The sequence below is a fragment of the Cydia strobilella genome, chromosome Z (assembly GCF_947568885.1).
Source record: "Cydia strobilella chromosome Z, ilCydStro3.1, whole genome shotgun sequence".
Classification (NCBI taxonomy): Eukaryota; Metazoa; Arthropoda; class Insecta; order Lepidoptera; family Tortricidae; genus Cydia; species Cydia strobilella.
The window spans coordinates 51,957,487-51,977,813 of NC_086068.1; the positions used below are offsets into that span (position 1 = coordinate 51,957,487).

Sequence of the window (20,327 nt, forward strand, 5' to 3'; positions counted from 1 at the left end):
AGTTATTTGTACAACAAGAGAGCAGTTTGATATTTCTTTGAGTGCTTATTTTGAATCGCGTGCAAGCGCAAGATTCTATAATCTAATTTATCTAATACATTCTAAATAAATATTGAGCGTAGTAAGGGACTCAAAAGTGCACGAGATGTAAACTTTGATCTCTTCTAGTACACACAACTTTTCACCTCAGCAGTGAGAACATATTAGACAACCTGAAAAATGTAATCCTTCTTCATCACTTATTCACTCACGTTTTCTTAAGATATTTTAACAATTAAGTTTAATTACCGCAATCAAACACAAACTAATATAGAAATAACGAACATAAATTAACACTTCAATCGACAAATTTTTTTTAGATAAAAAAAAACTGTAAGACGGTCCGAATTGCGGATACTTATTATTTGTCAACTATAGTAGAGATTGTTAAAATTAGAATTATTTATTTTGTGTGATAATCTATGCGTTTCATTAAAGTTCATTATTTTAATCGTACAATAATACGTAAAATATAGTGTTTTTATCAAATTTTTAACTTTATTTTCATACATACTCGTACGTGTTTTGGAACGACCTAAACCGTTAATATACCGTTCAATGTCGTTTGAACTTTTTCTTGTCTCTTTCTTTTTGCTAACGACGTGAAAGGGACAGAGATTAGAATCAAAGTATTTCGAACATGTATTAGGCCCCGCATGTTGAAATGACATTTGAACATAAAGGTCACTTGAATGTCATTTTAACTAACTAAAAACTAACTTAGCTAGCAAAATGCGATTTTGCTCACTGTTTTTAAGTAGCAAAGAACCCCTGTCAAGCTGCTGAGGTGAAAATTTTGTTTCACGATTTCGGCATTTGTCCCATAATAAAAGTTGTTCAGTATGACCTGTAAAGTCACTACGCAGATAGAGTATGGCTGGTGGCTGTAGAATACGTGTTTGAAATGCTGTTTGTGGTCAAGTTACTTTTACGTGAATAATGTTCTTTCAATGTAATGAACATCGCGAACTTAAAGACAGTTTTTATCAGTTTAACTTTTAAGATCAAACTGTATCGGAAAAAATCCTATTTACTTGGTTAAATAATTTTTCAATTTTGCAAAATGGCGTAATGTGGAGCCGGCGCTAAGCGGGCAGGGTACGCGGTGGTCATTGACCTATAATACGCAATTAGAATGCTCCATACGACGAGCAAGGCGCTGCAGACACATAAATAGCTCACGGAGCCCTGATTAATTGCAACTAGCGAAGCCACTTTGCCAAATTACATGTACTTCGACTGAAGAATCAAAGGGAATATTGCGTAACTAGCCAAGCGCGCGTTAGTTTCGGCCTGTGTTATTTTCATTACCTTCTCTAAAGTTATATGTAGCCTTTGTTCATTATGTGATACCTACTTAAAATAAGAATTTGAGTTAACCCCTTACTGCATGAAATAAAAATTGTTTATATTTAAACTTTAATACCTGTCAATAGAGTTGAATATCATATCCGCCATATATGGCTTCGTATGCGGTAAGGGTTTAAAAATTACTTTATGCCAGAGTTTTTGTCAGATTTCAAGCCCGGTCATATGAGAGCGAGAGAGCAGTTACTGCTGAATAATTTCATTTGTACTTAATACAAATGATCTTGCGTTGTAAATTGTTAAGAGTCCCCGGCAAGCTCGATTCTCCATACAAACGTAGTTACGCTCTCATTTTAAAACGACTAGTTAGATTGCTCTGAAACTTTGTACTCACAATAGGATAAGGTATATCTATGCCTGTAATTAGTTTATGTAGCTTCAGATACTTTAGTTAAAAAAATACAGCGAATTTAAGTTTTTCATACAAAACTTGTTTTGTACACGACTGCCCAAAAAAGGAGTGTATTGTTGCTCTATTTCGTTTGTTTTAAAAGCTGGACCTATATAAACTAATCATAGGCATAGATATACTCCATGTCATTGTATGTGTAAAGTTTCATTACAATCCAACCCGTCGTTTTAAAATAAGAACGAAACTTCGTTTGTATGGGAAGGTGAAATTCGGCCGAGCTTGCCCAGGACTCTTAAATAAACAATTTAGATTTTTTTAATAAATTGCTTACGGGTTGTTTCACTAGCAGACATCCACTGCTGCGCTTGAGGTATATTGTGGCAGGTCGGGCAAACGAATTTGTGAAATGGAATGGCTTTCTTCTTCTTCAACATCTCTTGGAGCTCAGTTTTGGTTGATGGCACCTGGAATTTACCACTCCATTTATTAAATCGTAATTAAGAGGAATCAGAACGCGTAGATTATACGTGAACATTGTATGAATTGGCACTTATTTAGTAGAAGTAAGCAGGTATAAGATAAGATAATCCAACTGCCACTAAAGTTTGGCATCACTAAGCTATGCGACCCCTGTGTTTGGCCCTAATACAACACAAAATATTAGAAAATATACTCACTTTGACTTTGGCATCGACTTCAAATATACTGATTGGAAAGACCCTCGGTTTAGTTGAAGTGTTTAGAGGTTTTGCGTTTCTCGCTATCATGTTCAGGAACCGCGGGACCAGATTAGGGCTAGGGTACAACTCGATGTCCGATGGCAGTATGAAGTGCGTGAGCGCAGAGTCTCGCGCGATGTTGCGAGCTACATTCACGGGGTAAAGCAGGCTTTTCTGCTTCATGTACGTCGAGTTGGAGACTACAAACGGCGGGTTGCTGCTGCAATTGTATGGGGTATTTAGGAAGCTCTCGGGGTCTGGTATCTGCAATTAAATTAAGACAAAGCTAAGTTTATATACTCGTATCTCGTATACTCAACCATTTCAGAAGCACATACGGCAACACTCATAAATACGGCAAGTTGCAAACTTTTTGTGCAAGAGTGAGACGACTTACTCGTACATGCATACTTTTACCTATTAGGGTAGGTATTGAATAAAATTGGATAACTTAATTTGAATTGGCCATAAAGTTAGACGTCATGGGTTCGAATTCCGGTATGAGCATTTATATGTGTGTTTGTAACAAAAAATATTTGTTTGTGAGTTGTAATGTTTTCTTTGTATTTAAGTATTTAGGTCCGTATTCTAAACATATATCGTCGTCTAGTAAACACAATACAAGCCTTATTGAGCTTACTGTAAAAATGGGACGATTAGTGTAAGATTGTCCCATAATATTTATTTTACTTATTTATTTTCGAGTTGTTAGAGAGTCGACATTTAAGTGATCATTATCATCTCTTCCTAGAGTTGGTTTTTTGCCACGACTCATGGAAGCCTGAGTCCACTTGGCCGAAGAATTTTCGTAGGCACATTTTTTATTATTAAATTTAGGGGCATGGCACGCTGCATCCGATGCGACGTGCGAATCGGACGCAGTGTGCCATGCCCCTTTAGTAATCCTGTACCTGTATCACTACATAGTATAAAACAAAGTCGCTTTCCGCTGTCTGTCTGTCCCTATGTATGCTTAGATCTTTAAAGCTACGCAACGGATTTTAATGCGGTTTTCACCTATCAGTAAAGTAATTTTTGAGGAAGGTTTTAGTGTATAAGTTATAAAGGTTTTGTGTAACCCGTGGGAAGCCGGGGCGGGTCGCTAGTAAATATATAAAACAGTTCTGTTTGTGATGTGTATGTGTATTAACTAACAACGTACAACTATTATTCAAAGGTTGTAGAGAGGGATTAAGAAGGGTTTTTTTTTAAATCCCTAGGTTAAAATGGAGATGAAAGTTTGTAACGACTACTAGGCGGCAGCTCCGCCGCAGTAACTCACCGTGCTCGGTATATGCTTGTGTGAGAAGAATACGTGGAAGGAGACGTACGACCGGACGAGGTCGTTACCGGTGCAGTCCCGGAGATACCTGATGCTGTTCACCGTGGGCGACAGGTCGGCGCCCGGCGCGTGGATGGCCAAGCTTACAGGCGCCATCCATCTGGAACAAACAGTTTCAATACTGACTAGAAGCATAGATAAGTAATAGTACTATAGTATAGTTCACTTGCTCACGCTTATCTAGTTAGTAGGTACTTTAAATATGGGAAAATGCAGTGCCACACATATCATTCAGTTCAGTAGTAATATTTGGTTATTTTTTGGTTAATGTGAGCTAGTGCGTAACTGCGTATGTGCGCGATTGACCGTTTCCCTTTTATTTCAAAAGTTATAAGCATTTGAACAGTAAGTAGGTACGTATAAGTAGACCGTCTTTAGTAATTTAATAGACGAATGCTTTATTTCGGCTGCATGATGAATTAAAGTTAAAACTGCCACCAAAAATAGTAGATTGTTAACCAAGGGATGAAAGGCACCCACTATTGTCGAGGTAGTTTGGCGCTCGAACGCAGTGAGAGCGCAAATAGTCCGAGGCTGAAATGGTGCCTTTCACCCGAGTTAAACACTACTTTTCATTTCGAATACGAGGAAAGTACAATATAATATATATGTGCATTTAAAAAACACGGCTAAGTATAAACTCCAGTAGTATTTCTTGAGGGTACTTTCAATTAACTTCTTCCTCGCGCTATCCCGGCATTTTTGTCACGGCTCATTAGTCCGCTTGACAACTAATCCCAAGAATTGGCGTAGGCACTAGTTTTTACAAAAGCGACTGCGATCTGACCGTCCAACCTAGGCCTTTTACTAAACTAGGCCTTTTCGGTACTTCCAATTGACAATTGAGGTAAAAATATCGTGATTTATGGAATAAGAGTTAGTTATCAAAATGAAAATTGAACAACAAATGCATTAAAAACCAAAATGTTAATTGCTTATCGTAGAAAAAAGAAGAAAAGGTACTTAGAAAGTACAGTGCCCTAGAGCAGAAACGTATCATTTTCTGCACACTTTGTAGAACAACAACGACCCACTTTTCGAGCATGAAAAATGAAAAGAATAATCTCAGAGTAAAAATGTACCTACGAGTATAAACAGGTATAAGTTTATTAACTTGGCAACAATGGTATGACATTGACTGTAGTTAGCATTAGTAATTTAGTAGGCGTTAAGCTAATTTCATATGTTCCATGTCTATGGGGACGGGGAATTGCGTGACCAGCCAGTGTTTACTATACTCGTCGCTTGATAGGTTGGACCCGTTCAACGTTCAACTTGTATAGCTGCCTTTGTGATATAACAAATACGTAATCTTGAAGTTTTTTGCCAGTTTATTTTATCATTACATCGGGACCATGTAGGCTATTAATAATAATACATAGCAAGACTAAAAACTGACTAAGAAACGGTTATACTCGTATTTGTTATTGGTGAGAGTGGTGATGGAATCGTGAGGCTTATGGAAGTTATGGATTTTCAATTATTTGTTTTTGCTATACGTACAGTCGCCATCAGATATATCGGAGCGGCCAAGGTGCTCACAAATATCTGAAGACGCCTCTATTGTCAAGGCGCTAGGTGCGCGTTCAGATATTTTTGAGCACCTCGGCCGCTCCGATATATCAGATGGCGACTGTACCTCGTTTTTTTAGCACTAGAAAAAGACTACACGATTTTTTATTGATAAACACTTTTGAAAAATAAGTCACAGCAAACATGCAACAATTAGGAATCATGTATAGTCATTTACATTATTTTGCTTTCATAAGTTGTAAATATTGATTTTTAAAAAGCGTTTTTTAATAAAAAGACACGTCAAGATTGTTTACTTTTTTTCTAATGCTAAAAGAACGAACTATATAGAAAACCTTTTACGATAGCTTAGCCTTTCTTCTCCGTTACCCAGTTTAGCAAAGCAGACTAATAATTTCAAGCCTTCTAAAATGTATTAACACTTGCAGTACCTACCTAACTGTTGCAGCGTTTGGATTGTATTATTTCGCGCATCATTAAACGATAAAATAGAAGCCCGGCTTCATGAAAAGGGCCATAAAGCTGCAAAAAAAGAAAAATATTCATAGATAAACTCGTTATGGGAGGTGAACAGACGAGGTGGGTATTTAGGTCACGAAATTCACAGCTACCGTAGTCATAGTCACCCTCTTTGATATTTAAGGAAATCGATAATGCCTGCATAAAAGTGAAACCACAGACACATTGATAACGGGTTGGCGAATTTTTGTAACCGTAAAGTAAATTACCTAGTGTACAGTATGGTATGTTACAAAATTTCGCTTCGGTTGACTGCGTTGGGAGGCAATTTTATAATAATTGTACTTATCATTATAAATATTGACCTTCGACACACGTTATTACACGTGGCACGTTTAGCCACAGGAGAGTTATATTGGATGACATTGTACAAGTTTATTGCGCTAATCATCAATTCGCAATTATAAATTGAACAAAACAAAAATACCATAGCAAAAAAATTATGGTAACAATATCGCAATGAGGAAATAATATTTTTATCATTAAGCAACGTACACCAACATAATTATAGCCAGGAGCTCCAATTATAACGTGGAGTTACAAACAGTTAATTATGTTATATGAATAACAGAGTTAAAAATCAAATTACCAACTTAGAGGAAAATAGTCAGTAAAGACCAACGCAACGGTAATTACAAAATAAACTCATGATGGGATAAGCTAGTTCAATGTAATGTTACTTTTTAGTGCTTCCTAACCTGTAAACTAGGTTTATTATGCTTTTATTTATATAATAAAAACAAGTTCTTTGTAACACTTTCAGTAGATAAAAGTGTCGTATTTGATTTAAGCAATACTGTAAGCGTCCTGAACTGGATACATTACTTTTTTTTTCTTTCTTCTTTTACGAAGTCTACGATGATGAATATCTCCACAGTCCCGTCCGGCCGTCCCAAGCCAAGTGTTACAAATGTGACGATAGTTATAATATAATGATGTGAAATACATAATTTTATAAGTATAACGCCGGCTGTTCGATTTTTAATAATATAGATAAAATCTGATACCTAAAGGCGAGAGAAGAAAAATGTGTTTGCTTATCAGCAAAAAAAAAACTAACTTTTGCACCGGCAATATTTTGTTAATAAAGTACATATTTTGGTGCCGGCACAGCGAAATGCGTTGCCCAAATATTGAAAGTAAATTGGCGCTTATATATATATGACGTTATTTATCATATTTATAAATCTAGGCAAAGATACACTACAGCTCTACAGGGCTCTACAGGGTACTCAAAAACATTGGTTGCCCGAACATTCTCTTAAATATCACTAAATCCTTCCACGACAACATGCGTGCTACTGTGGTATTTGACGGGGAAGAATCTGACCCTGAATGTAAAACAGGGATGCGTTCTTGCTTTCACCCTTTTTAGGGTTCCGTACCCAAAGGGTAAAAACGGGACCCTAATACTAAGACTCCGCTGTCCGTCTGTCCGTCTGTCACCAGGCTGTATCTTATGAACCGTGATAGCTAGACAGTTGAAAATTTCAGAGATGATGTATATCTGTTGCCGCTATAACAACAAATACTAAAAACAGAATAATATAAATATTTAAATGGGCCTCCCATACAACAAACGTGATTTTTTTTGCTGTTTTTTTCCGTAATGGTACGGAACCCTTCGTGCGCGAGTCCGACTCGCACTTGGCCGGTTTTTGGTATCTTATTTTCTGTTCTTCTCTTAGTGGCCTTTAATGAATGTGACGTCGGAGTTCATCTGCATACAAGTTAAGACGGGCACCTTTTCAACATCCGCCTGTTAAAATCAAAGAAAAACAGATGCCACCTGTTAGCCAGAGAACTCCTATATGCAGATGATGCTGCATTGGTCGCTAACACAGAGCATGGGCTCCAATATCTGCTAACAAAATTTAGCAATACCTGTCAACTTTTTGGAATGACTGTAAACAGTAAAAAAACCATGGTTCTCGCTCAAGGTACGGATCATATACCCAGTTATTTATCATGCTTGGTGACGACTCTTGAAGTAGTCGAGAACTTTTGTTATCTGAACGACTACTAGCAAGTTGTGCAATGATCGAGAGATTGATACACGGATAGGTATAGGTAGAGCTGCGGCCGACTTTGGGAAGCTTCAAGCTCGAGTCTGGAATAACAACAAGCTGAAACTCTCTACCAAAATTCTCGGTTGCAAAACATGCGTCCTAGTATTCGCAATTCGGACCGTATCTTAGAGTTTTTTTTTACAAAAAGGTTGTCTATTTGTCAATTGATGCTCGTTTTATAAATTTCCATATTATTTTACTGTAATTTATTTTATTTTGTTTATGTGATTGATTGCGATAATTAAACTTAATTGTTAGAATATCTTAAGAAACCATAAATGAATAAGTGAAGAAGGATTACATTTTTCAGGTTGTCTAATAGGTTCTCACTGCTGAGGTGAAAAATTGTGTGTACTACACGAGATCAAAGTTATTTACATCTCGTGCGCTTCGTGTCCCTTACTACGCTCAATATTCTAAATTAGATACGCTCGCTACGCTCGTGAATCTATTATAAAAAATTTCACGTGCCCGGGACTCAAAATAAGCACTCGAAAAAATATCAAACATTGCTCTCTTGTACAAATAACTATACCCTCCCATAGAAAATGGACCAGCCAAAATGTACGAAACAGCCAAATTTTTTTTCGTGATTTCGTGTTTGGTTGGTCCCATAGTAAAAGTTGCTCAGTATAATCCCAAAACCTCCCTGGCAACGTAAATGCACCTATTTTTTAGCCACTTTGTATAATAGAAAATCCTATTTACCTATTTACTCCCGGGAAGAATGTTTGTAGGATTATTGTATATTATCTGTAAATATGTTATTACTCCTATTAGAATGATATTTCTAACAAATCAGGCTATTATATGTAATTTAATGTTTTGCGCAACCGTACTGAGCTTAACTTAGTTAAAAATAAGATTGTATTTAGTGGCAAAACACTATTGCACACTTTGTTTTTCTAACTCTGATTGCCTAATTTAACGCATGCCATACGTTTTTCAGAACAATTGAAATTCAATCAACATTATTTCAATATAACTATTGTTAAAAAAGTTACACAAGAAGTAGGTTATTATGGTAGCCTTAAAAGTTAAAACAAAGCCATGTTTTTGGTTGATAAAACTTTTTACCTCGTTCGCTCGGTATCGGTGGAAAGTTTTTGGAAGGTCTGTTTTGGGGGAGTTCCAAGAACCAGTGGGGCGTATAATTGGAGGGTGCGGTGCAGACTGTTGCTAACTTCACGCCGAGCCGTGCCGCGTTTGAATTCTTTACATATTTAGGTACTGGCGCTGGCGTGCTTGGGTTACACGCAGTAATATTTTTTACGATTAGTGAATACCTACGGAATTACGGATTTGGTGCCCGTATTCATTTACTGTACCATTGATTTTCTTGTTAGTTAAAACGAGTAGTGAAAACATATATATAATATCTTATTATATATTTACAAAGTCAAAAAACCTAGTAGGTATCAAAAGATAAAGCCGTTTTGTGAGTGAATATTGTTCACATTAAAATAGTTTACAGCGTTAGAAATATCTGAACTAGTCTCGAAGGTTTATTCAATTGAAATTTAATATATCTTCAATGTCTTTATGACAATCATGACATTAAACGAAAATGTCTATTACCTATTATGGAAAAACGGTATCTTTAGTAGGTATGTATAAAATATGTTCACTTCGCAGATGATTTTCAGTGCAATACAATCGGTAAATAATTTTTCATAAGTGATGGCTTCTGGATTTTATTTTATGAAAGACCAGAGAATGAGAGAGAGAAAAGAAAAAAATTGAGGGTTTGTAGAAGATTATCCTTACTTAATTTCTTCACTGGCTCAGTGACCCAAAAAGGATCTTATCATAAAATAGGTAATTTAATTACCTAATGTCAGGCCTATGGAACTTTCCGCGCGAGCTCGGATTTATACCTACGACTCGATTCCCGCCGGCACGTCACCGCGCGCAGTGCCAAAGAAATGTCTTCGTCACGAACAAATAACACAGCTTGTAGTGTGGATGGATGCAGAAACAACAAAACATATAAAACATATAGTTTTTTTCTCTTTCGACGGATGAGGAAAAGTAAGTAGACATTTCAGTATAGGTACTTACACCTACTGTTATTATTTTTACGATAGTTACAAGCTACGTAGGTACTATTATAGTACATTTCGATGCTAGTGCGGAAAGTATGTCATTACTCCACGAGTACCGAGATATCTTGCCAGGCAAGACTCGGAACGAGTGGAGAATGACATTTCCGCACGTGTATCGAACGACGTTTTTTAATACAGTTGCGAAAAAATAAGAAAAGCAACAAGTAAGGAACGGAATTCGAAACTTATATTATTAATTCTGTGACATCATTGACATTGACATTATGAAGAGGTGTTTTCCTAGCTTTTATTCGACTAGAATAGATTTTGTTATTATTATTGAACCCACTTCAATTAAAGTTTTTTTTCAAATGCATGTTCTATAAGACAGAAACAATTGTAAATATTAAAACATTGTACTATTATTACCTAAACATCGTTATTTACGATTATTTGTGTATCGTATATTTATAAAAACAATATCGAATGTTGCCTTTGGAAACTTAAAACATTCTTGCAGTAAGAAAATACGCCTCTTCTTTGACAGGCGTTCCGTTCCATTCAGACAACTTATTAAGAACGGTTTTTCAACATTAAAAAATAAACGTGTTAAATACTTATAATGATGAAGAGGTAAGTAATAAAATATGAAATATGCATATTTTTCGTATTCTTACATTAACAGTAGGTTTTTATGTTGATTACGACGTTTATAGGAAACTAATATTAACACTCATTAATAAGTAGGCATGAATTGGAACAAGTAAAAATTTTTAAAAATTGGAAAAGTAAAAAGTACTAGTTCGCGAAAACCAACTTTCCGCACGCTAAACAGCCACCAGCAAGTAGCACTTTTTGAGCAACTGTATTAAAAAATTGTTTTAAAGATGTAGGTAATGTTTTTTACGACACATTTATAGCTAGATATCTACCTAAGACACCTAAGTATTAAAATAAAAAAAAGCGTCGGCAACCCTAGCGTTGTGCCGGTGCGCGCGGTGCGGGGAGCGGCGCGTTGAAGGTCACTCCATTGTATTTTTGTGTAGGTATCAAAACGGTAGGTATTTGCGTTTTCTTTGAGAGATAAGTATCTGTTCGTAAGAACTATTTTATAATCTACTATTATATAATTTGTGCTACTATTGAAGGCGAGAAAACAACATTACAAAATTAGTGAAGATAACTTCTTCTTGATATTTTTAACAGAAAATAGTAAATAATTGCAATGTTAAAATGTAATCTTTATTTCATTCATTGCCCAATAGGTAGAACACGCCATACATTTATTTTAATATGTTATACCTACTATTAAGAAAAGTGTTATCTATTCGTTAGTGTTAATTACTCATATTCAGCAATTCCCGTTAAAATACTGTGGCTTTATTTATTACGTTACAGTATCAGATATTTAGCAGTTCCATTACCAATATTTGCTAAGTTACTCGACCGGGGGAGTAGGTAGTTGCGAAGTAGCCAAGCATGGTTGAACTAACCTACTACTATTTGGCTGTCCTCAATAGGATCGATAATTAATAGACGCATTAGCAAATGAATTAGGACAAGCGACCCTCCATTTCCGTAATGAGCTTTGGATTTTCACCGCCACGAACGCGGGTATGAGAAAGTATTACCCGATATACTTTAGGATATATCTTAACCCATGTTTTCATTGTACTAAAGTAGTCAGCATCAAAAGTAGCGGATCAAACATCGCGTTATAAGTATAAACCATTCTGTAACAGCTTAATAAAAAGTGATATCGTTATATATGTATAGAACAATTAAGACTGTTATAAATATACTTTTGAACGTGAATTTTAAAAAATTATCTATATAGGGGTCTTGGCCCCGAATACGATTTCGTACCTACCTTTTGGCGTCGAGACCTTTGGTCCGTGGGGTCCGAATGCGTCTACATTTTTTAAAGAATTATCTAAAAGAATAGCAGACGCCACCGGTGATCGTAGAGCTGGCAGCTTCCTCGCACAAAAAATCAGTATTATAGCGATACAGCGAGGAACTGCTGCCAGCATCTACGGCACCATGCCGCAGGGAAGTGTATGTTTTAGTTATTTATTTTAAGATTAGTTTTATTTATTTTTAGATTTGGTTTTTAAGTTTCATAGGTTAGTTATTAATTCTGTTTTATTTTGAGGTATATTAAGTTTGTAATTAAATACTTTTAAGTTAAGAATGTCCGATACTTTTAGCGCGTTGTTTCATCCGCTACTAATTATTGTTGCTGACTGTACCCATAGGTATGGATGAGTCAGCTAAGCATTTGGAGCCATGCCGTGCCGTGCACTCAGTAAATTCATTTCGTACACGTTTCCCTTGTCTTGTCACGTCCGAGAGTCGGACGGGCAATGGACGACGTCCTGTAAAAAAAGCGTTTATTAAGCGCCAAAAGTTAGTTTGCAAAATAAATATATAGGTCCAACTAGAATTCTACTAAGATGTAATGCAATTTAAAACTACTTAGGGCCACTTGCACTATTCACTAACCCGGGGTTAACCGGATTCAAGTTACCATGGTTACCAGTACAATTTAACACTGGGTAACGGTAACGGTGGCGCTAAGAAGATATTTTGTTTCTTAACCTAATTTTGGTCAATAACAATGTAAGTATTAGGTATTTTTTAAATTTAAATTCCGATTGTGATGACTAATCCAGTCATCGTTGAAAAGTGAAACGTTAACAATTCTATGTTTTGCCGCGAGGCCATACGATAAACATACTTTCGTAGTAAAAACACCTATTGCTGACTGACGTACTGATGCAATCATATTGTGAAATAAAGAGTATTCGCCAGCGGTATTTGCATTGAATTGCGTCCGTAGTAATTACGATTAATTATCACCTGCTCTAATCAATCAATGGAAATTGGAATCATTAAACGATTCTTCAGATGTATGGCGGGCCAGACTAAATAACAAGAAGCTATAATTAAATTAATATGCACTATTAAACGTAGTCCATTTTTCTAGGTTAGTAAGGGGCGAAAAGAAAAAGAAAGAAAGTAGATTTTCTTGCTGACGATCGGGATATTTTACGCCACGACGTGCAGTGTATTAACCAATAACCAAAGTTAGCAGGTTCTTTGGGCATCACGTCTAAGGGGGCATTACATTTTCAGGAATCAATCGAATCTGGTGGATGATCCATGGGGGAGGGGCCCAACTTGTTTGGGCACCAAATGTCTTAAGCCAGCACTGGCGATGTGCTTTAAGCGCATGCAGGCGTGTGAGAGCATGCGGGTCGCTGCAGGTACGTCAGTTTGGTATATTGCAGTTCACTAATAATTATTAGAAACTTTTAAAGGCCCAGTAAGTTGGGGTTCTTCTCTCATTCTCTCTGAGCGTAAGCGTGAGCATGATGGATGTGCGTGCCCGCCGGGAGAGCGGATATCGTGTTTTTGAATTTAAATTGTTTGTACGTTAAAAAAAAGTAATCGATAAGTTCCCTCAAACATGATATTGCCGATTTTAAGAAGTAATTTTCATATGTTTAACTTTTGTGCAAAATTTGTTACTAATTTTTAACTTTTTCGACGCCGTGTCAAACACAAAGGCTGTCACTTGGACGCCACGTCACCGAAGTGTCAAAACTGAAATTGAACTTTATGCACATGCACGTACGAGTAGGTCTATGTTGCTCTGTGGTCTTTGACCGATTAATCCGTCTTTGGCGTTGGACCTGCGGTGCCGATATATCCGTCATTGGCGTCCAAAAGGTTAAAGTGCATTATAGACCTTCGTTCGTGAATTTTTTCTATCGATCGAACTATGGCTCTTGCAAATTAGAACGATAGAGAGGCAAATAGAAGAACGAATAAACGCGGTTCGCGCTAGGCCCTCAGTGCATGAACGATAATGAGTAATATAACAGACACATACATATGCTAACGTTAGACAGATGTTAACGAACACATGTCAGACAGTCGATCGTCGATCGTGAGTTTATGCACATCATGATTCATTAAAAAAATCAGTTTAAATTCCTTAAATCGCTACTTGATTAAGAAATTTATCGAAGAAGACATATTGCCAAACGTGAAATACTCGTCGTTGATGAGTATAATTATTATACATATAATTAAATCAGTTCTTTAACCGACTTCAACTGCTGATGAAAACCAGTACGGAACTCATCAACGACGCGTATTTCACATTTGGCAATATGTCTTCTTCGATAAATTTCTTAATCAAGTACTAGGGATTTAAAGAATTTAAACGGATTTTTTTGGTTAATAATTATTGACTCATTGGAGCATTAGGTATTGGTTGAACACATTAACAACATTCGGCCTACAGATCTGTGAGAACTGTGTATGAATGTGCAAGGGTCTGCGAGTATTAGATTGCTCCGAATTAAACATCCTCTTTATTTTACTAGCACTTAACTTAGGTATTTGAAATATAACAGTAATCATTCTCCTATGACTGCACCAAATGTGACATTTTCAACCAAAAGGGTACTTATTGTCGCTTGTCAGTAAGGCGCCTTTTTCAATATAGCTTCAATTAGAAATCAACCTTATCAATAAGCGACAATGTGGTACCTTTTGATTGAAAACGTCACAAATACTTGTTTTATGAACACAATGTGTAAAGGTGTACTTACCGTAATCGTAAAGTCTAACGACGACTTATGGCATTTAGTTTTTACGAGCAATTATTCTCACTACGCAAGGAATGAAATCATAATACTTTAAACGAGCACGCAAGGTCGCTTTTTGTTTTTATCTGCCGTTGCCTATGCCGTGTCTTGTTTTTTATAACTATTAAGTAAACCCATAGCGATATTTTGCGAGTGCTACATATCGTCGCTATACTTACTCAACCTCACCTCAACCTCAACCTCATATCTGCAATAATCATTTGATGGAAATGCCGCTTTTCTTTCATTAGGAATACGGGTGTTTTTGTCATCAAATGAGTGTTGCAGATACGAGGTTGAGTAAGTATAGCGGTGACATGGAAATAAAAACGTTTTCCTATGCCAGAGGCCAAGATATGCTTTGAGCACGTTATTTACAGCGTTAATGTTAGAGGCCACTGGGCGATACATAAACTATGGATAAGATAGGTACCTAAAACCTTTGGCATAACGACTGACGCCGATGCTTTCCGAGAACAAATGAACTATAGTCTGTCAAGCCATATCCGTTACTAGAAAAAAGCGACAAATTTAAAAAAAAATTAGGCGCGAAGGGTAATCGTCCCATAGAAAATTTGAATATCGCGTCTTTTTCTACTGACAAAGTTGTTTGACCGGTTATAATAAGTAGGTTTCCTATAAAATAATAAAATCACTAAGGCCCATTTGCACCATCCCACTAACCCGGGTTAACCTGGTTAAACCTAGTTTTAAATCCGGGTTAACCGGTTAAACCCGGGTTTTATAACTAAATCCTATAAAACCCGGGTTTAAAAAATTAAAGTGGATGTAACCATGGCAAACAGTGACAGGAAAACGTTAATCCCCTAAGTCGGCCCTAAAAATAATCTAAAGCCCCTCGTGACGTGTTCGATAGACATCCCAAATTTGAAATTATTAATATAATGTAACGTTTGCAGACTTAATTTAGGGTCTGTTTACTCTGTTTTCTCAAAGTATATAGGATCACTCGTGCGTCTGTCTGTCTGTTTGTGCGTCTGTCACAGCCTATTTTCGCAGAAACTATTAGACCAATTAAGTTGAAATTTGGTACACATATGTAAGTTTGTGATCCAAAGACGGACATGTAACGTAAACAAATGAATTTAAACATGGGGGCCACTTTTGGGGGGTAAATGAGAAAATTTAAAAATAAACTTTGTCAAACTATATCGTGTTATATATCAAATGAAAAAGCTCATTGTGAGAATCTCAAATATATATATTTTTTATAATTTTAACATAAACAGTTTAGAAGTTATTCAAGAAAATAGGCAAAAAATGACCATTCCCCCCCTTTATCTCCGAAACTACTGGGTCAAAAATTTCGAAAAAAAATACACAAAATAGATCTTTACCACCGGAAAACCTATTAGAAATGTGCAGTCAAGCGTGAGTCGGACTTAATTACTTAGTTTTTGATCCGACCCCTACGGGTTTTTTAAAGACATTTCACTCACGTTTCACATACAAATACATTGTTTAAATTGTGTAACGTATTTCCTTGGAACGCGAGTCCGACTCGCACTTGGCCGGTTTTTGAAATTAGAAAAGATAAAAAAATAAATTTTCAAACAAAAGTTATTTCCCATAATCGACAACAAAAAGAAACATGCTGTATTAATCATTGGCAGGGCTTTTGACAATTTGTTCGAAAATGTGCGGCAATGATGACATTTGTCAAAAGTCAGAATCTTATTAGTGTCATAAATAAAAAAGATTATCACAGAGGTCGAAGAAGGTTTCTTACTATTTAATACCTCAGGAGCTACTAACACATACAGGTTGCTCCAAGGTAAAAAATCGTAATTTGTTAATTTCTTCGTAACCGCTACACCAGTTGTTATGATACTTTGTATACTGGTTCTAAATACCCTAATGCATATGTACATTTCGGCTGTGTCCAATGGCTAGGGACACCCTGTACAAGTACATTAGGTACTAAGAAAACGTTTGACAAATAAATCTGATGTAATGTTGAAATAATATGTAGGTACCTTTTATTACAGTCGACATCAATGATGTTAAAGTTTTGCATTTTATCCTATCGTAATAAGACAAAAAGGAGCTTTATTAAAACATTATATAAGTATCTTTGATTATTTTCTGACTTAAATATGATATATTTTACATTCATATTATTTAAAAACAAAAGCCGCCATTTACGGACTATGAACATAAATAATTAAACTCACTCAAATATGCTTGAAACAATTATTTCATGCTAGTTTATGATTCTAGCAACCTATTTAGTACAGGCGGCATAGGTTTAACGGTAAAGTGCTTAGACGAGTATATTTCTAGTGGTAATTCAGTGGCTATTATTGCGGCCACCCCGTCGTAATGCTGCAACATTAGACCCTCGCCATGTAACCGGTGTAATGCAAAACAACCTTTTTGTACCTCGCCGCCCGTAGTCCAAAACCGACACGACATTTCTTCACACGGCATTCCACGCTAGGCACGTCGCAATTAGCAATGGAATTCTAAAACCATAAATTTAATTTCACGTTCAAGAGTTCGACCTACATATGTGACCGCAGTCGCTATGCGGATAACTGTACTGAGATGGAGCGGTGCACTTGGCTGCCTCATCTGGGTTGACCGCAACGCAAGGCCTCGGCCACGCGAATCTCCGTACACCTGTTCTAATGCACAATTGACGTAGAAAGTGTACCAACATTTCAAAGAAAGCCCCCGCGACTATTCTGTTTGGCGATACATTTCATTTGGTTATGCTGCTCCCGATGAGGTGCGTTGTGCGTTGCAGGTCTGACAACCAGCTCGGAATGAGTTTCTTCACGAAGATTTGTACGCGATTCGAGATATCTCTAGCTCTCTAGCTTTTATTATGTACGTTGATAACGTTTTACATTTAGGTACCTATATATAAAGTTGTTGTTCGCACAACGGCTTTAGCTTATATCCACAGGGAGCCTTGGGATGACGGTGCGTTGTCGGGCGAAGTAAGAAAAAACATAGATAAGACGAACCTCAAAAATATCCAACATGTTTATTCTACGCATAAAGCTAGGTTTAGACGAAGTCAGTAACGCTGGCGCCAGTCCTCAGAAAAGCCAGCACTGGCGCGAATAGAAGCACTCTATTCCCGCCAGTGCTGGTAGCCAGCGCTGGCTTGTCTTGAAAACTGTTTAGGTATACGAGGCCAACAATAACAAGCCAGCATTGCAGCTTCGTCTAAACCTAGCTTTACGCATACACTCGAAACACAGCTACGCATTACGCAAACACTCGAAACACAGCTACGCATTACCTCAAAACACAGCTACGCATTACACAAATACTCGAAACGCATTGAAACAAACTGTAATATAATGCGAAGCATGTATGCAATGATTGCAAGGGTGGCAGGAGGTTCACCGCACTGTTTTGTTGATGAATACTTTGTATAGTTATCACGTTTCATGAGTGTTAAAGTAACCCACAATTGAAAAAACCGGCCAAGTGCGAGTCGAACTCGCCCACCGAGGGTCCCGTACAAATTTAACTTTTTTATTTATTTATTATTTTTACAAATTTTTAGTTTTCAGATTTTTCCCTGTACTTGTAGTGTAAGACAGTATTACTTGCCAAATTTCATAGTTCTAGGTCAACGGGAAGTACCCTATAAATTTTGATTCCCTTGAGAGTGTCGAAATATACGTTTTTTGCTGTATAAACGGCCGTATCTTTTTTTTACGTTAACTTAGAAGTGATTTTTTCACAGCTTCAAGGGGCTGTAGACCTGATTATATGGTTTTAATTTCAACTCGATACCTCCCACGTGTTCCCGAGATACAGGGTCTTAACAGACAGACGGACGGACGGACAACAAAGTTATCTATAAGGGTTCCATTTTTTTCTTTTAGGTACGGAACCCTAAAAAAAACATCATAGATCATAATATTCACAATAATTAAGTGGGAAGATTATGATCTGACGATGATTAACTTTTTTCTGTATACGTTATGTAGGAACACTTAGTAAATCCACTAGATCGAGCCAGCTGTTATTAGTTACTGCAGATTGGACGTCAGCAGACCGTTATATTTTTATATCAAAAGGAGCAGTAGATACGAGTATAAACATCTCTGATAGTTTCCTAAGCTCTAAAATCAATCAAATGTCAGTCGAGATACGGTCGCATCAAGCGCCCAAGCGGTAATCACTTATGTCAAGTATACTTATAAATAATGTCCATAGTGAATGGTCGAATGTGTCGCTTATATGCATAAAATATACGGCGGATGGGTACTGAGGGCCTACCCCGAACCACGTTCGACCTGATGCCTACCTGTCACACTTACGTACGAATTTACAAGTGCGACGGAGAGGCAACACGTCGAACGTGATTCGCGGTAGGCCCTCTGGCGCTCAGATTACGGTCGACCTGCGTTACACCAAGTTCATTACGTACAATAAAACAATTTGATTTCGTGTCATCTCGCGACGGCTCATTATTTAACGTCGGAATGTTCCCGTTGTGATTGCTTACCTCTAGCTATTAAAGTCATATATTTTACTGCAATCAAGATCTGTCTTTTTATGTAATTTTTGATCTACTTGCATTCTCTGTTACTGTTAGTAAGATTACGATTAGCGGCATGAGGCCTGATTCAAACTGGACTTACTCTTGAGTTTTAATGGCTAATTTCTTAAGTAATTCGGGAGTTTATACCTAAATATACCTTTTTTGGAATTATCTGTAAGCTTGTTTGGAAAGGAGAGAATTGCTGATTTTTATATCACACTTTTTCCTCAATAAGTGATACATAACAGGGAAATATTTAATTTGCCTTTGTTATCGTAAGCATGTGTAGGTGTATGAGTACACAGCATTATTAAATGTAGGTTGCGTGTTTTTTTTTTCATTAGGGCGTGCTTTTGAATTTTAAATGGTTTTTAAAGGGTCGGCAACGCACGTGTAATATCTCCGGTGTTGCAGGCGTCCATAGGCTACGGTAACTGCTTACCATCCGGCGGGCCGTATGCTTGATTGCCACCGACGTGGTATTTAAAAATAAACTGTTGTTAGTTTTTACACGTTTTTTAATGAAGAAAAATCACACGCGGGATCTAGATAGACTATACTTGCGAGGGCAAACTTAACCAAAACCTTAAAATAAAAGGTTAAAGTTGACTCGATAGAAAAAAAAATGTCTAAGATCATTTATCTTCAGTTGTATATCGTTACCCTGCATACCTACTATGGCAGTATAATATAGCCGAGGGATCTGACAAGCTAAATGTTAAACATAAGTATATTTTCAGATTAATTGTTTTTTTTCTTTTTTTTTAATACCACGTCGGTGGCAATCAAGCATACGGCCCGCCTGATGGTAAGCAGTTACGGTAGCCTATGGACGCCTGCAACACCGGAGATATTACACGCGCGTTGCCGACCCTTTAAAAACCTGTACACTCCTTTTTTGAAGAACCCCATACTGTAGCCCCTCGGGAAAACCTCGAGGATTAGATTAAATGATGACTCACGTTAGACCGGGCCGTGTCCGGGCCGGAGCTTCCGGCGCTTCGTTTTCTATGGAAGGCATCACGTGATCACCTGTCATGTCATAGAAAAGTAAGCGCCGGAAGCTCCGGCCCGGACACGGCCCGGTCTAACGTGAGTCATCCTTAAAGGTAAACTCCCGCTAGTTAGCCTTATGTTCCATGACAAGTT

General features: G+C 37.1%; 1 protein-coding gene across 2 annotated transcripts in view; it reads right to left on the reverse strand.

Annotated features, from left to right (window-relative positions):
* The window catches only part of LOC134753957 (beta-1,4-glucuronyltransferase 1), a 76,183-nt gene that overhangs the window by 5,041 nt on the left and 50,815 nt on the right, over positions 1-20,327 (reverse strand). For both annotated transcript variants that reach the window (XM_063689989.1, XM_063689990.1), the window contains exons 3-5: positions 3,761-3,920; positions 2,437-2,742; positions 2,091-2,223 (exon numbers count right to left, since the gene is read on the reverse strand). In XM_063689989.1, the coding sequence (XP_063546059.1) occupies positions 2,091-2,223; positions 2,437-2,742; positions 3,761-3,920 (599 nt within the window). The remainder of the gene's footprint in view (positions 1-2,090; positions 2,224-2,436; positions 2,743-3,760; positions 3,921-20,327) is intronic.